The 27,211-nt window shown below is 44.7% G+C and overlaps 1 protein-coding gene across 1 annotated transcript in view; it reads right to left on the bottom strand.

Annotated features, from left to right (window-relative positions):
* The window catches only part of LOC144820205 (G-protein coupled receptor 54-like), a 773,746-nt gene that overhangs the window by 154,792 nt on the left and 591,743 nt on the right, over positions 1 to 27,211 (bottom strand). The window contains exon 4 of the mRNA XM_078677813.1: positions 4,425 to 4,663. Within this exon, the coding sequence (XP_078533939.1) occupies positions 4,425 to 4,663 (239 nt within the window). The remainder of the gene's footprint in view (positions 1 to 4,424; positions 4,664 to 27,211) is intronic.

The following is a 27,211-nucleotide window of genomic DNA, read 5'->3' as shown; positions in this document are numbered from 1 at the left end:
CGGACAGTTTCATGATATGGGCCTCAAATAAAAGATCTTCCCCAAACCAAACTTCCTGATTCTTAGCTGGGACGTTCACAGAACAGGGCAATGGAAAGCCGGCCGGCCATAACGATTCTCTGAACCGGGGAAGAAACTGACCATAGAGAAGAATTTCCGTTTTAACCTCATTACATTCCAGCTGGGTAGATGCCAGCCAGTTGAAAACTGAGGACAAACAGGACCGAATCATACCCGTGTCCAGGTCAGCGCCGGGCCAAGTAAACAACAACTGTGTGTCGTCCGCATAAGCTATTATTTTGGCCCCTAGTTATTCAGCCAGCCTGATCAAAGGGGTCAGATTCACATTAAATAACAACGGACTCAGCGTTGACCCCTGAGGGACCCCCGTCGAAAGAGGCTTGGCTGAAGATGAAAAAGGGGGTAGCCAGACCTGCTGAGTCCGAGATGAAAGGAAGGAGCCAAGCCAATCAAGAGCCAAGCCAGTGACGCCGATGCCTGCCAGGCGTGACAGTAGGAGCTGATGGGGTACCATGTCGAACGTGGCAGAGAGGTCCAATAAAATTAGAGCCCCCCTGCCGCCGTTGTCCAAGCAGTCCCTAATGGCGCGGAAACTTTGACCAGAGCTGATTCCGTGCTATGTGCGGCACGGAATCCAGATTGGGCAGAATGTAAAGCCACAGATGTTTCCACAAAAGCGTTTAATTGTCAAAAGGCCATTTTTTTGAAAACCTTTGCCATAGCTGGTAGAAGTGATATTGGCCTATAGTTAGCTGGAAGTGACGGGTCTAGCCCGGCCTTTTTTAGTAGAGGCAAAAGCTTGGCCTGCTTCCAGTCGACCGGAACAGTAGCCAAACTGAAAGAAAGGCTGATGATTTGTGTGATCTCCTGACTAACCACCTCAGCGACACCACCAAGAACCCGCACAGGACAAGGGTCGGTGGGTGATCCAGATTTCAGGGATTTTACGACCGCAAGGGTATCGTCAACAGACGGCAAGATAAACTCCTCAAAAGTAATGGAAGAGGACTCGAAAGATGCCAGAGAGGAGTGCATAGTGGCTGCAAGGCTCATACTGTGACTGGTGGTCCGTAGGCTTGCTTGAATCCCCGCTATCTTTTGCTCGAAAAACGAGGATAAACCCTCACACCAGACTGCCGAAGATGGCACTGTAGGTTGCACGGCACAGGGGGAAAGAGAGCTATTAACAATAGAAAAAATGTCCCGACTGTTGTTGTTAGCCTTATCAATCCAATCCGCAAAGTACTCACTCTTCGCTGTTCTAATACAAGCATAGTAATTCCTCAGAGCAGCCTGCAGGGCCTCCTTAGCAGTGGGGCAATATGAAAGATGCCAGAGCCTTTCAAGTTTTTTACAGGCAAGTTTGAGCTCACGCAGGGAAGATGAGAACCAAGGTTTAGAAGGGGTTGAGCGGGTTTTGGGTCTACCATTCCCCTTGGAGGAACAGTCCACCCCCGCCGAGATCCAGGAATTAAAAGTCTGCACCGCATTGTTCAGCTCCTTTCCCAGCACTGGCCGGCTGTTGCTCAAGGTAGCAGATAAGATATGCAAATTAATCTTGTGAGGGCACATAGACATCTTAGCATTGGAGGTTATTTTATCGGCAGACCACGCAGATCTGATCAGCCGGTGGTCGGACCACGTGAGGGCTTCAGGTGCACCTACAGAGAGAGGAAAATTCGAGCAGATCACATCAAGTGTATGGCCACCTGAGTGCGTAGGAAAAGTTACCCATTGTGTGAGTTGAGCCAGACTGAGACACTCCAACAAAATTTTGGAGTCCGATAGCTCGGCCACCTCTGCGTGAATATTAAAATCTCCCAGAAGGAGGAATCTAGGAAACCTCAGGGCACGCTGTACAATGGCCTCAGACAGAGCCTTAAAAAAGGGACCAGAGGGCCCAGGGGGTCGATAGATCAATGTACCACCTAAAGTGAAATGGGGTGATAGGGCAAGGGAAAAATTCAACACTTCCCCCTCTCCTACCTCATCAGGGGAATCAACGTGCAAAACCCAGGAATCTTTATAAACAATTGCCAGCCCCCCCCTCTTCCCCGTGTCCGATCCTTTCTACTGAATTTGAGACCTCTGGGGATATCAAGTTCGATATCAGGGGCACTAGCGGCATTTAGCCACGTTTCTGTTATAAACAGAATATCCAAAGACCCATCGGATAATAATTCAAAAATGCCGGCTGCATGTTTGCTCATAGATCGAGCGTTAATTAAAGCCGCCAAGATTGATTGAGGAAAGTTCGTGTGATGGGTGGGCGCAATCAGCGTTTGAGCAGGGGCTAAAAAAGTCATTGATCCGTGGCGACTGGACAAAGCCAGAACAATCGGCAGGTTTAAGAGATAAAAGCTTCTCACGGGTGTAATATATCCCTGCCGCGATCGGGGTGTAACTGGCTAGGCAGCAAGGTTTGCGCCAGGCGCTCCCGAGGCGCGGAGGGGCGTAGACGTGCAGACCTTTGACTTACCTTCGCGCGCGAGCCGCGCGCCCGAAGCGCGCAACTGCTGCGCGTTCGAAAGGGCATGTTCAATTTATGGCAAGAAATAAAAATACACAGGCTCCATAGCGCGAACCTCGAAGACATGAAAATGAATAAAATCGATTTTTAAAATCAGCAAGACATTCAGAGGTTAGGTATAGCCACAAAGCAAAAGCGGGTCTGTATGGGAGCTGCCACCACCCACACTAGCCGCCAAGATCTCTTACTGCAGCTCAATTTATGGCAGAAGCTCCCTCCCCCAGCTAGAATGCTGCCACTGGTTCAGCCGGGGCCCGGGGTATAATCTTCAGTCCGAATTCTATATATCAAAGAATTTTTGGAGTGTGAAGATAATTATACTAACAAGCAATGTTATTCTAACACTGAATTTAATCCTTACTTAATTTTAAAGCAGTAATTTTTCATTGGAGTAATCATTTAAACTCTAATGCCAAATCATTGTAACACGAAGAGTTGTTTTACTGAACTTTTAGGCAAAGTGAGGGTGTACCTTAGTAAATGTAGGCAAAGTGAATATGCTGTTGAAGTAAAGGTAGGGAAGTACATTTCAGATGAAATAAAAAGTTCAAAGTAAAGGTTAGACGGTGTTTTACAAAATAACGAAAAGTTACTTAGTTTGCAATAGTGACACGGATGGAGATGTTCAGAAGCTCCTTGCAAGTGCTCTGTCGAGTAAATGTTGTAATGAATATAGCGTTGTTGCATGACCTGCACGTTGATCACAAAATTAACACTGCAAAGTTATCATATGAGGGTTCCAATCCGGTAATGGCAGAAGTGCAATTATGTGTATTATGTTTTTGTGATTTTCAATCATACTACTATTATAAAGAGAGAGCTGAAACCTTTGAGGCGGGTAAACTCAAGAAGTACAGCACCAATCACAACACCCAATACAGCATTGGAATGGGGAGTTGCAGCAGATGGACATAGGCTATACAGGTGGCCACCATATACATTAGAAACGTCAAAGAACCTTAGGGGTAAAATAGTCCCTTGTGGGCGTGGGCTTTGGCATGTGCGTGTCGGGGCGTGTTCGTGGGCATGTCAAACTACACACATTTTACTTTGTGGCCGTAACCGTTGTCAGAGGGGCGTGGGCCAGTCAAACTATACACGCTGTGGGCGTGTCGGGGGCGAGGTCGTAGCCATGTCAAAGTACACACATTATACTTTTGCGAGAGGAGCGTACCACAACAGCGTTCTCAGAGGGGCGTGCCACAAATTTTATAACAAAAAAATGGCCGCGTCATTCAGTAGCGCGCCTTTCCATTCACGAGTTATAATCACTTCTCACACGTCCGTATAGAAGACACAAGGTGCGCCGCATTCACGCACATTGCCATTCGGGTGCCGTTAATACCATATGTTGCGAAGCAACGTTTGTGGGTATAAGCGTTACCGATCTCAACTGGGGATAAACGCAGGCGTCTCAGAATTCACAGGCACACACGTCTCAGAATGCACATGCCCACACACAACGCTGAACAGCACGCACACCTCACGACGTGCACGAACGCTAATCTCACTGTGATGAGATTAGCGTTCATGCACGTCGTGAGGTGTGCGTGCCCTTCAGCGTTGTTGTGTGTGGGCGTGTGCATTCTAAGACGCCTGCTGCATTGGAAAGCGGTGGGGTAGCGTTCGGTAAAGTTTGCCGTCCTTCAGGTAAATCTTTTTTATACCCGGACAACGTCGGGATGGGCAGCTACTACACAATAAAAGTCTTCAAAGCAGATTAAAAATCAAGCAAAATACCCCACTTGAAGTATAGTCTGATTATCAAAAGTATCAAGAATATCCAATGAAAATGCATCTTGTAACATGAAATTGATCGCACAATGGAATTCATAAACAAATCACAATACCTCAATAAAGTGATAAAATGTACCTGATAATTATTGTCAACTGGTTCCACTACTGGCCTGCTCATTCTTTTCAGCATGATGGCGTAACAAACGCATATTGTGATTAGTGGCAAAAGGTACACAGCCAGAAATGTGTAGAGAATAAACATCTGTTGGTGGTACACTGAGGGGAATGCTTCCATGCAATACGTCTGTGGCCCATACCACTCCCCAGTGTCGAGCTTCTGATATATTGCAACAGGAATAGACAAAACAAAGGAACCTGTAATGTAAACATATGCATTTATCTAGAAATTCAATGAAATTACACGACTGTATTACATAGCAATATCGATCTGAAAGTCCAACATTTCATCACCTATTGCAGGTTTCCTTAGGATTTAGGGCCTAATTATTGCCAAGTCATGCAGCGCTGAGCAGGAAGTCACCATGCTGCGCTGCACTGCGTGACAGGTAAAGGGCAGGAATGTGCTGTATTTAAGGCAGTATGGTGTGTTCCTGCCTTTTGCCCTGTGCTGGAGCCCTTTTGCTTGCCTAGCGCCAACCCAGACACCCTTGCACCAGGGATGTCTGCGTTGGAAAGAGGAGTGAGTGCTTTTGTAGAGGAAGGGGCACCTTCATGCACAAAAACAATCCCTTGAAGCTTTTTCTTTTCTCTATGTTTACTGCAGAGTGCAGCTTGCATAGAAAGAGGAAAAAACGAAGAGAAATAAGCAATACATCTCACCTGGGGAGGTGTAGGTTTTTGGCACATTCACAGGTCTGCCACTTCTGGAAAATGTGGGAATGCATCAACATTCAAGGATGTTATGTGGGAACACCCATGCAACGCTCATAGAAACACTCCCTGGCTCAGAGTAATTCAATCCAGCAAATTGCACTGCGTTACATTAGAAGAGAGCGTGGCTCAGTGGTTAGAGGCGGCAGACCCGGAAGCTGAGATCGGCCGTGGACCAGGGTTCGATTCCCTGCCTCGGCAGGTCTCGGGCTCATAAATTCCACGGACTAGATAATTCTCGTTCCGGTGCCTACTCGACTCACGGGGTCACACTCTGCGACTCTGGGCAATAGCTTGCTTAATCTCCACTATGGCCCCTTGCAGTGGGATGCCTGGCTTTCACCTTGTGGATACCCTGCCGGGGTATCTCACAGGGGAATACCAGGACGGGTTCCCTAAGCAAGCGCTTAGATACCGTGTGGGTGATTTGCGCTATATAAATACATGTACATTTACATTTACATTACTCTAGATATGTGAAGCCACTTAGGGTGAATCTAGGCGGACTTGACTGACTTCATAAATTATAATTTGTAATATGACTGCTCTTTCATGATGTTGCGTGGTGCAAGGGTGACGAAAAAGGGCACATATATATGCCCCTGTGTTACTCTACACAGCTGTTACCGGCACTATACTCTGTGAGCTTCTTTTCAGGATTTTGAATGCAAACATTAACTGGAAATATCTTTGAGCTTGTGCATGTTTTTCTAACAACAGAGCTCGTAAACCCTGATAAACAATTACTGCCCTGTGCTCAACATTATGGAATGTAAACTACATCAGGGTACAGGAATACCGAAATCAATGTTTTGTTGAGCTAAGATACAGACTACTGCCCTTTCCAAAATCATGTAGATGAGTAGTTCCAAGGGTCGCAGTGTAAGGTTTTATTACCAAGACTTTTCTTGGATGTCTGGATAGGTGCGTGTTAGTGGGGTCTGGAATTGTGATATTTTTGGCACAAAATTTAATCATTTTCTGAAAAAGTGTGTGCAATTTAGCATATTCCACCAAATATGCATGCAAATAAAAGCGCGTAGCTTTCTTTGCATGCAAAAGTTACACAAGATGTCATCACGAGATGAGTTGACGCACAAAATCTATTTTTGCTGCTGTTTTACAGTTCCTACAAGATATTTCCTAAGCAAACTACTCTCTTGTTCCTGAAAATTTCACTAAATAGCAAAACCACAAAATGAAACAAACTCAATGAAATGTGCATTATCTGAAATAAACAAATGTCGATACATTTATCCCATGTAACAAATATTTTGCCTAGGCCTGGGTTAACTGTGTGTCTGTGTTTGCCTAATGCAGACTATCCAATAAACCATCCCAGCAATGGGACGCTTCCTAACATGAAGGCACTCACCATAGTAAATCATGCCTAGTAGGTCTCATCTTCCTAGTGTTGGTTGAACATGAAATACCTTGAAAAAACAAGAGACAATGGCTATTTGGCAGAACAGGACCCGTTTGTTTGATTAAACAGAGCGTCCAGGAGAACAGTTACAAGCCCAGGGTCTGAGGACTGTTTCAATTTACCATTGGTCTGACGCCTCTTTTTATACATTTCATTTTTTGCAATAAAGTGTTTCCAGAGGTCCGTGTAAGGTAAGGAATGTTGATGCTGCCTTTATAGTCATAAATTAATTGTCTAATGGAAATTATAGGTGGGACTCAACCTTCCATAGACACAATGTGGCCAGTGGGTAATGTGTCCAGATGTCCAGCATGGGGAGTGCGTGGTCACTGCATGTGCTGTGTCCTAATTGGCTGTATATTCCTTACGCCTTTATTGGGCCGACTACTGCCACCCCACCTGTGAGCTATCAATCAGTGACTTTGGGCCTATGTCTCAGACCCTGCCTGACTATGTATGTGCTAGTTGGTGTTGATGTGGAGTTCACAACAGAAAAATTCATTAATATAGTTGTGATTTTGTTCTCATACATGAATGTATTGTTTTTCATATTCATAATCAAAAGAGAGTGAGTCCTGTGGGTTATGTAGGATCTGGAAAGTACAGAATTAACCCGAAACCCTCAACCAATCTTTTCCACTGGTGGTGTATAGTGATAATAACTATGGTGTGTCATTTGGCGGCGTCATCATTGGGTTTTGCACCTAGATACTCGCTTCCCTAGGTGAGTATCACCTCCATTCGAGGGAAAGTACTGGTGGGATCCATGTGGTGTTTAATCTAAAATTAACTCCCATTATCATGTAAAAATGTTTTAATGAAGTTGAAACATACAGGGGTAAGATTAAAAAGGTAAATGGTGATGTTTGATGGACGTGTAAATCGTCCTTCACATCACAAAGTGGTGGTCAACATGTTTCAGCCTGTGTCGCCCTAAAGGGTCTAGTCTTTCATCAAGACCAGAAATAGATTTTAAAAGGTCCCTCTTTGATGGTTTCTTGTATGTAGACCTGTAAGTCTTTTACTTACGTTTCTTCATTCTGATCTACTTTTTATGAAAATTAAGTGGACTTTCATTAAGCCTGTATCTTTATAACAAAAGAGAAAAGATCATTAGAAACAGCGGCACCCAGTCTGTGTGCGTTATCCGTTGCTTTTAAAAAGATGTCATTTACTTTCTTTAAAGAGAGACCCACGTTTTGACATGTTCATTTACATCTATGCATGAATTTGACATATTCTGAATCAAATAGCATTGCATTCCATATACCCATCATGTTTCATTGTACTGTGCAAGTTGCAGTACATTTATATAGAAGAGCACCTAAATCTTAGAAGTGGCTCGGAATGTTACAACTAAAATGTAGAGAAAGTAGGAAAATGGAAGGGGGGGAGAAGAGAGATATGATGAGTTCCCTTGTAAGGTATTTTCAAAAAATATCCTCACTTTTTTGTGTACACTTGTAGTTATAATTAGTGGTTACCCCTCAATAAGTTGTATGCACAAGGACAATGTGGTAATTATCTTGCTAAAGTTTCCTGTTCTGCCTCATAGGCACAGATGAGGTGGGGGATTGTGTCAACCTGCATAATGGAGTTGATAAAATGAAACATATTATCTTAAAAGAGGAAATAGGTCAGCCTATGACAGTTTACATGTAGGGTTTCTAATCTGTCCAACATAATGGAGCATTGGTGTTCCATTATAGTGCTAAAAAGTGCCTCTTTTTGCCCCTTTATTAGTCCTTTTTGTCTCATGTTCTCAGGGCCTATCAAAGGATGTGTCATGCCTAAGCGGGATTCTGTGCAATCATGCTTACCAGACTTTGAAAGTAAAGAACATTTAGGACTCAAATGATTCAGAGAGGGCTGTGGTACTCTGCGTACTGACGTGCCTATCCCTTATTATGACTGTGTATATGTTGCATCTTTCACAAACAATATACTGTGCCCCATGGGATCTGTGTATTCATGTCAATGAAGAAGGCTTTGTGTGGAATCAAGTGCATTCAGTCATACCCATTGGGTGTTATAAGGGTATGATATATTTTGTGTTCAGGATAAGGGGGAGAATCTGCACTCAGCTGGGTTTAAAAGTACTTTTTTAGAAATGCAAAATCCCAGTTAAGTAATCTTTAGGACCAGGAAGAGCATAGCGCTCTACTGCTGGTATAAGTTGAGGGGGACTCTGTCTCGGAACTTCAAGACTTAAAAATACTGACCCACTACAAAGGACCAGGCAAGACTGATCTTTTAAAGTATACTACTGGCATGTAGGGAGATCCGTAAGCAATGGGTGGCTGCACCTCCTCCAAGTTTTGAAAATTGGGTGCGTTCTGTTAAATATATAGCCTCCTTAGACATGTTAGGTGTCAGCAACCATGACTTTTGGCTCCCGATACTTGAATGGTGTGAAAGATAAGTGCTTGATGAGAAAAGGAAAATATAAAAATAGGGGTCCAATGATTAAGTCTTCATGCCTCTACTGTTATTCTTTGTGTTCCCTCTCGGTTGAGAGTGGATGAAAAACGATAAAAGGTAGATCATGAAAGATGGAGACTTACTTCATGGGTGGTACAGTGTGAAGTCTCTACATCTTTCTCTCGTGATCGCTCAGCACATGGAGCTTGGACTACTCCTTGTAATTGTGCAAGAGATAGAGTGCACTTCTCTCTGAAGAGGCAAATGAGGAAAAAAATAATAATAATATTGTCTTACCTATGGCAAACCGATGTAATCATTAGGACTGGGTAGAGCATAGCCCTCTACTGCTAGTCGAGGGTGACTCCATCTCGGGACTTAAAACTTAAAAACAGAAAAAAATACTGCACCGCCTCTGGTGTCACAATGATGGTGGGGGAAGTCTCACAGCCATATCTCACTTACTTGCCAGTGTTTGATCCCCAGTGGTATGACCTACATCTCTCTCATCCATCCTGGAGTGAGGATGTCTAGGTTGGAGAGAGCGGTATTTGCAGCCCATAAGAGATGTTTTTTAATTATATGATCAATCTCAGCTGTAGGGGAAGACATGTTTGTATTTCTGGAAAAAAGACCAAATGTTCCTCTTTTTAAAAAATGCCTCGGATGGGATATATAATGTTCTTTCATGTGTGTGAATAGACATAGAAGTTTCCTTATTGTGTATGTGTTAAGCTGGTTTGCAAGCACTAACACAGCTAGGCTCTGGCTCAGGATACCTTCGTTTTAATTATCCCGTTTTGTCCTTTATTTAATTTTGTTTGTCACTATTATCCCCTGCTTTTAAACCCCCGATCGCATTCTTGCATTTTAATAGGCTCCTCACCGCTACTTTGGCGGGCCGGTCCCTCGCGCTCAGGATTTAGTGAGCGCCATCTTGGGTGGGTGTAGGGAAATGCTGGACTCTCCTGCGCTCTAGCAGTCAGGAGGACTGTCTAGAGACTGTTGCCGGGATTTGTATATAAGCAGGGCAGGAGGTAGGCTCTCCTTGTTTGCTAGCACTAACACAGCTAGGCTCTGGCTCAGGATACCTTCGTTTTAATTATCCCGTTTTGTCCTTTATTTAATTTTGTTTGTCACTGTTATCCCCTGCTTTTAAACCCCCGATCACATTCTTGCATTTTAATAGGCTCCTCACCGCTACTTTGGCGGGCCGGTCCCTCGCGCTCAGGATTTGGTGAGCGCCATCTTGGGTGGGTGTAGGGAAACGCTGGACTCTCCCGCGCTCTAGCAGTCAGGAGGACTGTCTAGAGCTCTATTTAAATTGGTCATAATGACGCGCAGCGTGTTCGCCGCAGCCACGCCGGAGTCACGCCAGAGTCCAGCCCGTCTGCGCCCGTCCGCGCTGAGGACGGGCTGGATGGCTGGACTACAGGTCAGGATAAGGGTGGTCATCACTCATTGAAATACTCCTTGCAAGATGTATTACGGCTCAAGCCTCCACAAGCACCTTGTTTCCATAGGTGCATTCCTGAGGACTTCCTATTATCCATGGGATGTGGCTGCTTTCAGGTAGACTTGGAGGTTCTAACTTACCTTCCCCCCCTCTCCCTTGGAGTCCTGTTCTGGTTTTAGTGCGTTGAGCGAAAATTGTTTTTTAATCAACGTTCGCTCACTCATTAAAAATAATATGGTCTTTAAGGAGCTCATATTAGAAAGGAAACCCTCTTGGGTTTTTATTACCGAAACATGGGCCAAAGACTCTTCAGGTCCAGACCTTGTTGAAGCGGTTCCCGAGGGTTACTGCTTAGCACGGGTGGACAGAATGGGTCGAGCTGGTGGTGGGTTGGCTATTCTGTATAAAGACAGATTCCAATGCCACATTATACATGTCTCTGATCCCAAGGATGTGTTCCAAGCACTATATTTTTCCCTGTCCGACTCTTTTAATCCCGCGTTTAATGGGATTCTGCTCTATCGTCCCCCTGGCCCCAGAACAGATTTCGGGCTGAAGTTGTTTCAGGTTTTGGAACCTTATTTTGGCCGCCAAAATCTCACTATTCTGGGTGATTTTAATTTTCACTTAGAGTTGTTGGAGGCCCACGACACTATTTCCCTGCTGGAAGTTATGGCAGCCTGTGGACTCACCCAACTGGTGGAAGGACCCACCCACCGAGCGGGGCACACGCTCGATGGAATTTTTTCTAACGATCAGAGGCTGACTGTAACCGACCCCTTCCATCTTTCATGGTCGGACCACTTGGCTGTTCCTTTTAATCTGACCTATCCGATCCAGGACACTATTAGAAGGGTCCCGAGTACAATGGAAGTACGAAGGAATTATAAAAATATCAGGGAAAATTCTTTCCATCCGTGGACGTCTAGTTTGTCCACTACTCAGGGGATGGATGTTCCCTCAGCGGTTTCGCACTATGATAAGACCATCTCGGAGGCCCTGGATGAACTGGCTCCTGCTAGGTCCTGTTATTCAGCCAGGAAAAGACCTTCAGCCCCCTGGTTCTCAGAACAACTAAGGCTCCTTAGACAAGAAATAAGGAGACAGGAGCGCCTATGGCATTCTAGCTGGGACCAAAAGGATAGAGAAGGTCACAAGATCCTGTTAAATAGATACAAGCTGGAAGTGATTAAGACCAAACAAGAATACTTTACGGTTCTCACATCCTCACTCTCATCTCCTAGAGAGCTTTTCAGGATTGTCGACTCTCTTACTTCTCTCCAGATCCCAGATCCGGTTGTTGCATCTCAGGAGCTCTGCAACAAGATAGCCTCCTTCTTTCAGTCCAAAATATCGGACATCTATTTTGCCTTGGAGTCGCAAAGATCCTCTACCGCTGAGCCTCCGGTGCCTGCTGTCCTGGGCTCTAATTCTGTAGAATTATTTCGGCACGTGGGTCTGGAATCCTTTCCTCCTCTCTCTTGCCAGGATCTTGAGATTCTTCTTAACAAAACTAAATCTGGTTCTCCGCTGGATGTCTGCCCGCTAAAGATCCTTAAGCAGTGTAGAGAATCCCTCCTTCCCCCTTTGGTTGACATCATGAATAGGGCGATGTAGGAGGGCATTTTTCCTCAGCAATGGAAAAATGCTGTGGTTAAACCACTGGTCAAGAAGCCCTCTCTTGACCCTGGGGTATTAAAAAATATTCGCCCCATCTCACTGCTCCCGGCTCCCGCGAAGATGTTAGAAGCCCACCTAAATAAACATCTGGCTGCCTTCGTGGAGAGTTCGGGCTGTCTGGATCTATCCCAGCATGGATTCAGGAGGGAACATAGCACCGAGTCTGCCCTCACCATAGTGCTTGATAACATCCGCACGCGGGTTGATGGGGGACAGACCTCCCTCCTGATCCTTTTAGACCTCACGGCTGCCTTCGATACCCTTTCTCCCTCGGTATTAACATCTCGACTGAGGGAGATCGGGGTTCGGGGGGCGGCCCTGGGGCATCTTTACTCTTTTCTTGATCATAGAGAGCAAAGAGTGATGCTGGGCCAGTTTCTATCTCCATCCCTGTCTGTGCAATGTGGGGTCCCTCAAGGGTCAGCGCTTAGTCCTACCCTTTTCAACATCTATGTGACCCCCCTTGCCAGACTTATTAGATCTTTTGGGATGGAGGTAGTCTCCTATGCGGATGACACCCAGATCCTCGTCTCTCTCTCCCAGTCAGTTACGTCGACTGCCGCCAATTTTAGATCTTGCATGGAGGCAGTCGGCCAATGGATGATTCACAATTCATTGAAACTGAACGGGGAGAAGACTGAGGTGATGGTGTTTGGAGGAAAGGAAGAGATCTGGTCAGTTGAGTGGTGGCCGGACTCACTGGGTGCCTGCCCTGATCCTACCTCCTCGGCTAAAAATCTGGGCGTTATGATTGATCCTATCCTTAGCATGTGCCAACAGGTCAACAGGACTGTATCGACCTGTTGGGGTATTATCCATATACTAAGGAAAATCAGGCACTACCTCTCTTTGCAGGCAAGAAAGCAACTTGCCGTCGCACTCCTGGGCTCTCGTCTGGACTACTGCAATGCGCTGTATGCTGGACTGAACAAAAGTCAGCTGCAGCGCTTGCAGGTGGTCCAGAATGCAGCAGCCAGATTTGTTCTCGATCTACCCCGACGTGCCTCTGCCACCTCTGGCCGGAAGCAGCTTCACTGGCTTCCTGTTGTGGACCGTATCTGTTTTAAGATCTTGTGCATGGTCTACAAGGCTTTAGCTAAAACCAGCCTCACTGGCATTGGAGCTATTCTGTCACCTTATAATCCTGGCAGGAATCTCCGTTCCTCCAACAGACTTCTTCTTTCCGTTCCTCGTATTCGGAAGACCAGATGGGGGGGTAAAGCTTTTTCCAATTTGGCTCCTAAATGGTGGAATGCCCTCCCTCTTGAAGTAAGGTCTCTTCCCACTCTACAATCTTTTAGATCTGCCCTAAAGACCCACCTCTTTGTACGTGCATACCTGTAGTGGTGCTTTGCAATTTTGATCTTTTTGATAGGCGCCTTGACACCTTCGGGTTTAGTTTGCGCGATACAAATTGCATAATAAATAAAATAATTAAGATTTTTTAATCTTAAATCAAGAAGAATGTCAATAAAATATACAGGGGGCGTTCATGTTAATGTTAATGGATTTTCTAGTTTTCTTCTCATGCAGGGAGTTTTTAGGGGTTATGTAATATAGTTTCTTGCCTCTTGTGGTAATGTTTGCATATTGTATGAAAACATATTTTTTCAGGAAATTATTTTTCTCATACTGCCTTGATGACTATATTTTGAGTGCTAAATAAGCTATGTTCTCATTGAGGCCACGTTCATAGGTCCTAAGTCTGTATACGAAACATTGCTCTTTCTGAAAGAGTATTGGTTCCGCATTTCTGTCAATTTTGTCCAATGTCTCTAAGATTGTCTGCTCCATATCGTTCTCTGTATGGTTTTCCGTACAGAAATGGTTGCTCATTTGTGTTGTTATTTTACCACATCCGATATTGCTGCGGTGTTAGCATATCTGTATCTTCACCTTCCTGCAGGTCATGCTTATGTATCTCAGTTGGCATGTGCACGTAATCATGTAGATAGCATGGGTGATGTTGCAGTTGGTAAGTTTTTGTGTTGTCCATGTCTAGTTGGCGTACAGATTAACGGTTTGGGTCTTTTTTGTGAGGTGGCAATCTGAGCCTGTTCTGCATGGGAAATGCCCTTTTACAGGTTGTAGACCCCATGATGTGGATACAGTTACTCTTTTTTGAGGGTGTGGTGGAGGTCCAGTGCAGACCAGATAATTCTGAATGTTTTTCCCTCATTTGTTTACAATTCTAGGTTTTGGCCATTCTAAGAAGCCTAGGTAACGATGTTCCAATGTTTTATGATGGCTTTCAAAACAAACTGACTATCCACGGGTCTAGTGGGTCTGAACAGACCAGGCAACAAGCAAAGACCTAAAGACCTGTGGGCCATATTAGCAAGAAGCCCGTTAAAATTATCACTGTTTTAGCCACAGGAAACTGCAGCTAAAGCGTCGATAATGAGCCTAATAATTTGCGCTATAGAATTCCAATAGAAACCCTGGTTAGATGTGCAGGACATCTAACCTGGGTTTCTATTGGAATTCTATAGCACATGTTATCAAGCCCATTATCGCCGCTTTAGCGGTAGTTTCATGCCGCTACAATGGCGATAATTTTAACGAGATTCCTGCTAATATGCTCAAGTGTTCCCATTCAAGCCACAAGACTGACGAAAAACTGCATCGACGTCAAAGACACTGCTGAAGAATTTACCGGGACAGTGTTAGAACAACCATTCATCCCCAGCGACATAACTGATGTGTCTAGGTTTTTGTTCAAGAGAGAAGAGAGATGGGTTTTTAAACTTCAGTTAAGCTAGGGCTTAATGATGAGATACCGTGGACCGCCTTCTAACTATACTCCATCTGTGAATTGTGACCCAAGAAGTTATGTCTGCAAACCACCTTACATATACCCTAACAGCGAGATACGGTCCCCTACAATACCAGCGAGGGCAGTGATTTTTCCCTCTCTTCTGATGTCACTCTGTATTAACTAGAAAGAGAAACACGCCTTTATCATGCAGTTGAACTAAATGTTCTACGTAGTTCATGTCTGCATACAGTGTCTATATACACGAAATTTGAGTAACAGGCCTGTATCAGCATTTTATAGATCCTTTTGTTGTTACGTATTGGTCTCCAACATGATAAATCGTGCGTCCTCAGGGCATTTCCATACATTTAGGGGGCAGTTGTGCCTGGTACTTGCCTCATGCTGATGTTTGACACGCTGATGTTTTTAAAAATTGGATGTTCTTTTTTTAACTTGCCTTCCACATACTTGCACTATAAAATTTAAAATTTAACTTTGCTCATTTGCACTTTCGTTTACCTGCCTAGCGCTCTTCCTGCCTTTCCCCCTGGTGCCACGAGGAAGCGCCATCTCGGAGAGCTGGCGGCCTAGTTCCTCTCGCACCCGTGGTTATTTTAAACGTGCGTCAGTCAGAGGTGAGCGCTATAGGGGGTAGTTGTGCCTCGTACTTGCCTCATGCTGATGTTTGACGCTCTGATGTTTTAAAAAATTGGATGTTCTTTTTTTAACTTGCCTTCCACTTACTTGCATTATAAAATTTAACTTTGCTCATTTGAACTTTCGTTTACCTGCCTAGCCTTCTTCCTACCTTTCCTCCCGGTGCCATGAGGAACTGCCATCTTGGAGAGTTGGCGGTATAGTTCCTGTTACACCCAGCACTATTTTAATGCACGCGACATGGGTGGGGAGCGGATGCGCGCCAGTGGCACGCCAGTGGCACGCCGGTGGCACGCCAAAGGCAAACCCGTCTGCGCCCGTCAGCGTCCCGGAAGCGGCCAGCGTCAGCCACGCTGCCCCGGAGCTATATAGTCAGGTAGGAGATATACAGCGGCTGCCTTACGGGCCTTAGACCCTATCTATCATTGTCATGCTGGACGCTGGGATCGAGCTGAGGCACCTAAGCATGCTTGTTATGCATGTGGGCTTAGGCTCTTACCGAATTTGGGTACCTCAGTCGCAACTGGCATATTACTTGAGCAACAGCCACAGGCTCTTTTAATCTGGGCCGCTTTGATTGACGTGCACTCACTTAAGAAACATCAAGCTGAAGTTTTTGAGCTTTCAGAGGACCATGTTTTGGACCTATTGTTTCTGACCAAAACCTGGCTCGATCCTTACGCTGATCCGATTGTCACTCTGGCAATACCGCCGGGTTATAAAATCTCCCGAGCTGATCGTCCGGTGGGGAGGGGTGGCGGAGTTGCAATTGTTTATAAAAATATGTGCGTTCTCTGTATGGAAGAGGCCACTTCTTGGGGCAGCTGCTAAGCCACTGACTTCAGCATTCGGCTCTCAGCGCATTTTACTTTAGGCAGCTCATTAATCTACAGGCCCTGGGCCCAGCTGGACCGTTTCTCCCGGCCTGGGGGGATGCGGTCAGATTTGCCTATTATATGGTCCTAGGAGACCTGAACATACATTTGGACCAGACTGGCAGTAAGGACACACAAGACCTGCTTGATGGATTACAATTGGCTCTACTTGAGCAGCAGGTTAGCTTTCCCACTCATCAAGCTGGGCATGTTCTTGATCCTATCTATACTAACTTTCCAATTCAGGTACAGGAGCCCTGTCCAGTCACCTGGTCAGACCATTTCATAACCTATTTTTCATGGGAGGTGTCCAAGATAGAGCCTTAGGCACTCCAGAGTTATAATTCAGCTTTGGGCAGAATTGATCCCGCAGAGTTCAAGTTGGCCTTGGCTGCTTCCAGACCCAGGTTGGTTGGAGAGCTCAAGGACCGGGTCGCAGGATTCTCCAGTTGGATCTTTACTACAGTTGTGCGGTAGCTCTCCCTTGCTCTACTAGATGGCTAGAGATTCGCCATCTAAGCCTTAGTTCAATCCATCTCTTAAAGATCTGAAGCATGATTGTAAAACTTTGGAATTGGCATGGAAGAGGAGTGGCTATTGTTCATCTGCTAAGAGCAAGCTTAGAGATAAGCAGAATATATACTATGCCGCGATTAAGCTGGCTAAAGGGCAATTTTATTCTGCCCGTATTGAAGCTGCCAATATTAACTCCAGAGAAATCTATGCGATTGTCCAGAGCTTTATGTCTCCTGCGGTCCAAGCAAGTGTGATGCCATCTGCACCCTCCTGGTGTAATACGCTCTCTGCTTTTATCAGAGATAAGATCTTGGCCATTCAATAAAACCTTTATACCCTCTAGTAATCACTTGGAGGCCGCTCAGGAGTGTTCATTGGCTGATAGTGGGCACTTACTGTCAGAATTTAAGCCTGTAGATCTTTTGGATTGTTTGAAACTCCTTAAAGGTTTAAAATGAGGTTCACCCTCAGACCCTTGCCCTGCGAGGATGTTGGCAACACCAGCCGAGGTTGTTAATGAGGAAGTGAATACCATCATTAATCTTTCCCTCCAGAAAGCATTGGTCCCTGAGGCTTAGAAGAAGGCCAAGATCTTGCCTCTCCTGAAAAAGCAGTCACTTGACCCCCTATGTCCAGGGAACTATCAGCCCAACTCCCTTCTCTGGCAAAGGTTTGTGAGAAGGTGGTTAATAAACAGCTTACTGATTTTGTGGAAAAGGAGGGACTGCTTCACCCAGGGCAATCCGGGTTCTGGCAGTTCCACAGCATGGAAACAGTGCTGGTCGAGGTGGCAGAGGCCATACGGGACTGTCTAGACACAGGCAGGAGGGCGGCGCTTATCCTGCTCGACCTCTCAGCTGCATTCGACACGATACCACATTCGTTGCTTCTGTCACTCTTGGCCAGGATTGGGCTATCGGGTGCTGTGTGGGGCTGGCTCCGCTCCTTCTTGGAGGGGCAGTCAGAGCAGATATGGATTCCTCCTTGCTCCACCGCTTCTCAGTCAGTTACAACGGGTGTCCCGCAGGGTTCTTCCCTTAGCCCCCTTTTATTTAATATCTATATGACTCCCCTGATATACTTAGCAGAGGTGATGGGGTCTAAGGTGTTGGCTTATGCGGATGACACCCAGCTGCTTTTCACCTGGGCCAAGGGGTCAGATTTGGTACTCCGAGCTCAACACTGCCTGTCATCTATTTTTAAATGGATGGCACAGGCACAGCTCAAGTGCAATGAGGGGAAATCAGATATTTTAATTTTTGGCTCATTCCCTGTGAATTTTAGAGAACAGCTCTGGCCTCCTGAGTTTCCACGTCCTACCTCCACTGGGCAGCCAGCAAAAAATCTTGGGGTCTGGTTCGATGAAGATCTCTCTTTCGCTGATCACATCAAGAAGCTGGCCGGTGGCTGTTTTGCTTTATTGAAATCTTTTAGATGTGTCTTCCCCTTTTGCCTCCTGCGGCAAGGCAAATGATCACCTGTGCGTTGATCTTGTCCCGGTTGGACTACGCGAATGCCCTGTTCGCTAGTATATCGGGCTACCGGCTGAAAAGGCTACAGGTGGTACAGAATACCGCGGCCAGACTACTATCGGGTCTGTTATTCAGGGACAGTGTTCATCTCCAGCTGCGACTGTACCCTTGGCTGCCTTTGGCTGCCAGGGTGAAATTTAAAATATTGATCATGGCCCACCCCGCGCTTCCTGGGCATGGCCCTCTCTATCTGCAGAAACGCGTCTCTTTCTATGCTCCTACGTGTTCTTTGCGCTCCTCGTCTCTATTCTTGGCCCAGGTCCCTCGTTTTAAGCGTCAGAGGATAGGGGTGGCTCCTTCTCTGTCAAAGTAGCAGCTGCCTGGAATGCTCTTCCTCTGGTCCTGTGTACCATCCAGGATCCAGGTATATTTAAGTAAAAACTGAAGACCCATTTGTTCATGTGAAGCCCGCTGCCATATCCTATGGTTCCGCCTTGGGACACTCACGAGTAGCCGACCGCATAATAAATTCATATAACATAACATAACATAACTTTTATACTATTACATTTCTCACAAAACACAGACCTCCTTGTTAGTTTCAGTGTAAGGAGGCTTTTTATATTCACTCGATGAGAGCATACTCTGCATTAATAATTTATATATTTACCAAAAATCTCTCTAGTAAGAGTTCGTTATAATCTTTTCTATTTTTCGGACTGACTGTAGATAAACTATAAAGAACTACCTTTTCCTTGATGCCCCTGTCATTCAGTAGTTAAAAAAAGACACACGTCATCACATCTTGCATATTGCAGACAAACGCGGTTGAGCTGTGTAAGTGCGGCACATTAAAAGAAGGCACGCCCCCTGACGTTGGTACCTCTGTTTCCAGCACAGAAGCAGCCTGGGGTACCGACGGATAGGTTAGTATCACGCACCAGCACTTGTGTTATTGATGCGTGTAAGCCTTTAAGTCTAAATGTAATCCTTTAAATTGTGAGTTTAAATTTCCTGATGCATGAGGGAGGGTTCAGGTTTCAGTCCGTGTTTGCCAGCTTTTTGTAGCATGATGCGCGTAAGCCTTTAAGTCTAAATGTAACCTTTTTCATCGAGAGTTCAAACTCATTGAGGCACGACGAAGGGTTCAGCTCAGTTTTCAGCCCGTATTTGCACAAAAATGGGGTTAGATTAGTGAACGTGAACCTGTATTACATGCTGTTTTCTCTGTTCAGTTAACGGCCGTGCATGCAGCCGGTCATTCTGATGAACGTGTGAGCAATGCAGTCTTCAATTAAATGCCATAGTGGTTGCGAGAATAAATGTTCCCTTTGTGCTACATTTCCAATACATTTTAGATATACAGCAGACATGCCATATTGCTGGTACTCATTACATCATGATAGTTTTGTGATATGTTTTAAGCTAATGACAGAGCGATATTTGAGAATTCGAAATTGGAGAGGTTCACCCGGCGAAACCAAAAACACTCTTTGTTTGACACAATGCAAGTTTTTTATAATCAGGGGGTAATGATGAGACAGGTTAGGGTAGTTGCTCCTTTTCTGTTTCATCGTTGTCAAAGCCTTTCCCTCTTGTCCGCAGAGCGGGACCTCAATTCCTGAGCTGTTGCCAGGTGAGGTGAGGTCCATTCCTCGTAAGACACAGGTAAGCAAATTTTTTTAAATATATTATTGAATCACAGAGTTTATTTGATATACGCAAAAGATGGTTACTACACCACCACTATTTGCATTGTCTAACAGAATACAAGCATCTGTCCTATTTTTCTGTTTCTCAAACCCACTCTTATTTTGTAGGTGCCTACGCATCCTGTCTTTTACAGAGGATCTTAATAACTGAGCATCAGGTTACTTGGTTGTATTTGTTCCAACCTTGTGTATTTTCATTCACAATTTTGTTGTATTACAATTGCCACTACGCAGTAGCAGAGTTTCATTGTGGTCCGGAGGAAGGCAGAGGATTAATAACATTTCTAGAGGCTGAAACATGTAGACCCAGTTACATATAAGCAGTTATTTTGTTAAAACTGCTCTTGCACTATTTTTAATTTGAATGACAGGGGATACTTATTAAATCATTTTTCTTCTGCCACCCAATTGTACTATCACTTTTCACTTCCATGCACTGCGTCCATCACTCTCTCACATACAATATCCACTCATGTGTGTAGGATCTGAAAGAGCTTCTTACATTTTTCACACTGAATTAAAAACATAAGTGAGCTCTCCATCTCTCAGAGAGAAGGTTGCAGCCCTGAGATACACCATAGTGCAACCAGGAGGAGATCCCAGATGATAAAGCATGTCACTTCGGTGAGTGATGGGAATCCGTCCTTTTCAAGGATTTTTCTTTTTTAAGAATTTTCCTTTTTTAAGGTAGTGTCCTCTGTAAATAGGAACACAGTTCTTTAGGTCTTTGCTTGTTACATGGTCTACTAGACCTGTGGAGAGTCCGTTTGTTTTGTGAGTACCTGTAGGGGAATATATCCACGCCAGGTCTTTAAATGTTCCCTTCGACCCTTTAGTCATCGTTGGTTGATATTATTATTGATGGCTTTCTCCTTATGCGGTTGGTAGCTGTGCAGTAGGCAGTGAAATATTGAGGTGTTTTCCTCTATGGGTTTGTCCTTTTGTTTCAGGAGGCTATCCCTGTTCTTGTTCTTAGCACGTTTATTGCATTTCCTTATGATATGTGTTGGCTATTATCTTTTTTCCAATTGTTCTGCCAGACCCTGGGCTTGTTTCTCTTAGTCTTGGAGATTGCTATACTTAAGCTGAATTCTCAAAAATCGGCTGTAAGGAAGTATTTCTCCCAGAAGGTGTGGATGAAAACTATCTAAGGGTAAGAGACTGTTTTTAACAGTTGGTTTGTGAAAGGTTTTCGTCCTGAGTCTTGTCCCCTCCAGAAAGATGGTGACATCTAGGAAGGCCAATTAGCTCCGGTGTGTGGAGCATGTAAATTTGAAAGCGTTCTCTCCGTCATTCAGCCAACTCATGAAATCTTGAACAGGTTGTTTGTCTCCTTGCCAGATCTGGAGGGGTTTGTTTCTGTGAGTATGTGCTTCTTCTCAAAATCACTCACGTACAGTCAGGCCACGCTTAGGGCGAATGTGCTGCCCAGCAAAGTTCCATGTTTTTGGAGATAGAGGGATCCTTCGTATTCAAAAAAGTTCTCAGTTAGTGCCAGTCTGCATCTTTCTAAGACAAAGTGTATCAGGTGATATACTCCCACTCCTCTCTAAAAATTATGTTCTCATTGGATTCCAGGGTTGCCTTTTGTGACAGGCTCGTATATAGACTCTCTATTTCATGTCCCACCAAAATATGGAGGGTTGGGTCAAAGTGTGTATTGGTTAGTTGATTTATTAGGTCCTTGGTGTCCTTCAGGTAGGTGGGTGTTCGTTGCAAAATGGGCAGAGAATTAATCTGCAAATTGTGAAAGTGATTCTAAAGTAGAGCCTATTCCACACACAATCGGCCTGGTGGAGTATGTATATTCTTGTGCATCTTAGGGAGTGAATCAAACAAAGTATGGCGTTTTTGGATCTTGTATGTAGAGGTATTCTGCCTCTTTTTTTTTAGATCCATCCGTTCATTTCCTCGGCTTCCACAATGCTCCCTATGGGACTGCGTATTCAGGGTATGCTCAGACGTGAGTCCCTTGCTCACTTTGCCACTGGATTCAAGCAAGCGGGGCTGAAGACGGACGTAATGCCAGAAACCGGTCCTCGGAAGCTTGTTTCCGGTCCAGGGAAGGCATGGCTTGGCAGTTCGGGCTGGACTATCCAATGAGGCACAGGGTCAGACTGATTTGCATATAGCCATGTCTGAACTGGGGTGGCAGAGTGGGCTAAAGAACGGTGATGGATTAAACACAGATCTTTTGACTGGGTGTGAGTGTTTGATTGGTTCAGATGCTCCGTCCATCACCACCCCCTTTTGTACCGCCTTTGGCCGCCATAAGTGTGGCAGGGTATGCTCAGACGTGAGTCCATTGCTCACTTTGCCACTGGATTCAAGCAAGCCGGGCTGAAGACGGCTGTAATGCCAGAAACCGGTCCTCGGAAGCTTGTTTCCGGTCCAGGGAAGACATGGCTTGGCAGTTCGGGCTGGACTGTTCCCATGAGGCACAGGGTCAGACTGATTTGCATATAGCCATGTCTGAACTGGGGTGGCAGAGTGGTCTAAAGAACGGTAATGGATTAAACCCAGATCTTTTGACTGGGTGTGAGTGTTTGATTGGTTCAGATGCTCCGTCCATCACCACCCCCTTTTGTACCGTTTTTATTATAAGGCCCTGATTGTCTGTTAGTTCCTTAAGTTCTTGTCTTTCCTTCTTTGGTATGTTTTGGAAAGGTTGGAAATCTTCCTTGTTGATGTTTTCAATTTCTTTGAACAGTGCTTGCTTGATGGTTATGATTTCAACAAGAGCCATCGTAATTGTGGGTTAGAAGGTGGATTTCCTTCTTAGTCTGGTGTCTCCTTCCTCCTTCTATGTTGGCTTGTCTTTAAAGTAGGTCTTTAGTTTAATCTTACAGCAGAATTCTGCCACTTTGCTGTGTAGTAGAAATGTGTCCAAATTCAGAGTAGATACAACCCCTAATCCTTTGTTGTGAATACTCATCCAACGGACCACGCACGCAACCTGGGCTTCATCCTGGACTCCTCCCTGTCAATGACCAGACAAGTCAACGCCGTCTCTTCTTCATGCTTCAACATCCTACCCATGCTCCGAAAGATCTTCCGATGGATCCCCACCGAAACCAGGAAGACGGTCACCCAGGCACTTGTCACCAGCCGACTGGATTACGGAAACACCCTCTACACCGGAACCACAGCCAAACTGTGGAAAAGACTCCAATGCATCCAGAACGCCTCCGCAAGTCTCATCCTGGACATCCCCCGCCACAGCCACATCTCCGGACACCTGAAAGACCTGCACTTGCTCCCCGTCAGCAAAAGAATCACTTTCCGCCTCCTCACCCACGCACACAAAGCCCTCCACGACCCAGGCCCCAGGTACCTCAACAACTGCCAGACCTTCTACACTCCAACCCGCCAACTACGATCGACCAGCCACGCCCTCGCCGCCGTTCCACACATCCGAAGAGCCACCATGGGAGGGAGATCCTTCTCCTACCTGGCAGCCAAGACCTGGAATTCCCTCCCCATCCACCTTCGTCTTACCCAAGACCACCTCTCCTTCAGGAAGCAACTCAAGACCTGGCTATTCGAGCAGTAGCGGACTCCCCCCCGCCCCCCAAGCGCCTTGAGATCCTCCGGGTGAGTAGCGCGCTATACAAATTTATTGATTGATTGATTGATTGATTTTGTTAATGCAATGTCATTGAGGTTGAGCACTAGTGACTGCTCGTGCTGGTTCCTGGAGCTGGTTCTTTTATGCGGCTTCTTGTGTTCATTTTTTGATCCTGGTCCTCCCATCTGACACCCCTTTTCTTCTGGCTTCTTTGGCGGTCTGGCCTCTCCATAAAAAGGCCATCTATAGGCTGTTGGAATCTGGGTGCTGGTCCAGCAACATATGGATCCATCCATCCTGCTCTGTGGGGAGGGAAGGCTTGGTAGAGTGGGACTTGTAGGTTCTTGTAAAGTTGATCCTGCCAATATGTCTGCCAGCCTCGTCCTCGTCCTCTACCTCTACCACTTCCTCTGTATCTGTTGTTGTTCTCATCTCCACTGCTACAACTTGTAGAGTCTGTGGAACTATCGCCCAATGAATCATAGTCTGATTCCTGCTCTTTCAGAGTTTTGTCATCTGGTTTTCTGTAGGGATAAATCTTCTCTTGAGAAAACCCTTTCAGATCTTTTCCTAGTTTTTCTATTCTGCTCTGTGTTATGAAGTGCTTCATTTCAGTCATTCCCTTTTTGATTTTTTCAAGGTGTTTCTTGTAAGGTGTTTTGTGTACTGATGTTTTCAGTTTATTTTTGCTTATTTGTATTTTCATCATCATGGCTCCAGAGAGTCGAGTGGCTATCTTAATTATCAAGACAAGCCTATCTTGTGTGCAACGCCATGAGATAGACACCCAGTCATTTTTTTAATGTGGGGTCATCCAGGAAGATACAGGGATCTTTGTTAACCCGTAGTCCTCTGGGTGCATTGTTACCTCTTAAGTATTCAGTTATCATTATCCGATGAATGACTGTCTTGCTTTTTCCCTCAAGTTCTGAAAGGGCCTCCCAATAATTAATTTGGGCTACTGACTGTGTGATGTTAAGGTCACTCATGAGTGGGGGTCCTGAGAGAATTGAGTCCATTTCCATAATCTGTGTATGCAATGACTTTTCTGCCAATGTGTGGTCTATAGTGTGAAAATGTAAACTGGGGGGGGGGGGGTTGGAAAGAAATAAAGCTGTACACTGCATGTCTCTAGTGTTCAGTACTTTTAGACTGGTAAATATTTTTTGCTGCTACTACATTGTAGTAACTCCCACAGCTGTACGCTAAGAGTTAGAATCAAAAGGGGGGCGAGGTAGAAGTTATGTGCAGCGGTCACTCTGCGTCCACTTTGAAGATATCCATTATCAAAGGAGATTGAGACCTCTACGTTCTATAGAATCTGGAAAGTCCAGAATTGATCCAAAATCCTCAACCAATCTTTGCTACTGGTGATGTATAATGATCACCTCTATGGTGTGTTGTTGGGCGGCATCATCGTTGGGTTTTGCATCTAGGCACTTGCTTCCCTAGGTGAGTTTCGCCTCCATCTGAGGAGAAGTACTGGTGGGATCCATGTGGTGTTTTATCTAAAATTACGTATACAGGGGTAAGATAAAAAAAGGGGTATTGGTGACATTTGACAGACATGTAAATTTTCCTTCACAAAAAAAATCGGTAGTCAACATGTTTCAGCCAGTGTTGCCCTGAAGGGTCTAGGCTTTTGTCAGGATCAGAAATAAAGGTTCAACGGGTCCCCCTCTGATTGTTTCTTGTATGCAGACCCATAATTCTTTTACTGACGTGGCTTCAATCTGATCCACTTTGTCGGAAAATTAAGTGGGCTTTCATTGAGCCTGTATCTCTAAAAAAAAAGGAAAAGGAAAAGTTCATTTAAAACAGAGGTGCCAGTCAAAGTGCCTTATCTTTTGCTTTAATAAGAAGCCATTTACTTTATTTAAAGAAAAACCCAAGTATTGATATGTTCATTTACATCTATGCATAAATTTGACATATTTTGAATCAAATACTGTCGCAATTCATTTACCCAACATATTTCATTGTACAGTGGACGCACCTTAGTCTTAGAAGTGACCCTGAATGTTACAATTAAAATGTAAAGATAGTAGAAAAATAGAGCAGGGGGAGAGAGATATGGTAAGATATGAGTTCCCTTGTAAGGTCTTTTCATGAAATATCCTCACTTGTAGCTAAAATGTTTTTCATATTAACATCGACTTTTACAATATTATCACTAGAATTTTTTTTTTCATAAAGCGGATCCTATAGGCATATAACAGATGGCTATAAAACATATTCACTGGCTCAGTGAGGCACAGTTTTTTGTTTCCCTAGGACATCCTAGAGTGCAGTCTAAATGGAAATCACTTTCAGCTGCAATCCTTTTGTGCATGGATTTAAAAACATAAAGCATTTATAAGCTAAAACAGATAAACATAACATTGACACGAGAAGACCAGGGATCATTGCACTCATGAAAATGTTAGAAAATAAATACAATAAGAGGTCTTCTTTAGCTACACCTGCTAGGGAGAATTGAACAGGTACTTTGAGAGAGATTAACAAAACATTAAAAAAAACTATTCAAATAACTACAAGGAAGTATCGAATGTGTATGAGGAAACCAGCAAGTAATTCAAGAAGGAAGGAAAGAACAGTTGTTTATCTCTGTCACTTCCTAGTATCATGAGGATATGAATATGAATCAAAAAGGGTCAAACATGATTTTCAAACTTGAACTTTTCGTTATTGGGTACATATTAATCTACAAATTTATTCCGCTTTTTCTGTGCGCACAACCCTACATTGAAGCAGTCTTTGTCTAGAAATTATTTATGAATTGGCACCTGCTTCATCAATATCTGAGGCCATGACTACACCAAGCCATAGCATGTCCCTCCAACATTATTGTTCCTCAGGGCCTTCGGGGGCTCACTTGATTCCAGTCTGTGAACATTCGTGTTCAAAAAGTTCTGTCTATGCATAACCAGTTCTTAGATCTTTCTCTCAGTCACCCGGAGCATAGATTACATCTATTTAACAAATCAAATAGGACTTGGTGCTTGGAATTTTGTACACTTTGCTCACACCGTCACCCTTCTCTCCTGCCCCTCAATGAATCCTGGCATTTTTTTTGGAGCATCAGACCACCTTGAGTAGACAATTTCTTCTTCACTGATATCATACCCACTCTGGGTTACTTTGCGTTGACTGAAAATATATCTGTTAAGAATCAGGCCGGTGAAACATTATGTCTGGGTCTGCTGTGCAGTGCCTATTCTTTAGTAAGTCTCCTTTCAGATTTCCTATGCTTGAATGTCCTCAATCTTCCCAGCTCCTCCCTAAGGCTGAAGATCATAGACTTGTAACATCTCCCTTACACTGAATATTTCTTCCCACAAGCTTGTTTGTGTCAGTATGAGGGAGATTCTTTGAGTTGCACCCTCAGTTCTCTGTCTTTTGAGGTCGTATCTGCTTGGCTCTTTGTGGAATCAATGGGTAACCAAGGTTGAGGATGAAAATGCTAGGTTCAGGTGTTGCATTGTCTCCAC

The sequence above is a fragment of the Lissotriton helveticus genome, chromosome 2_1 (assembly GCF_964261635.1).
Source record: "Lissotriton helveticus chromosome 2_1, aLisHel1.1, whole genome shotgun sequence".
NCBI classification, from domain to species: domain Eukaryota; kingdom Metazoa; phylum Chordata; class Amphibia; order Caudata; family Salamandridae; genus Lissotriton; species Lissotriton helveticus.
Note: the sequence above shows the minus strand (reverse complement) of the source record. Positions and strands in the feature narration are given on the sequence as shown.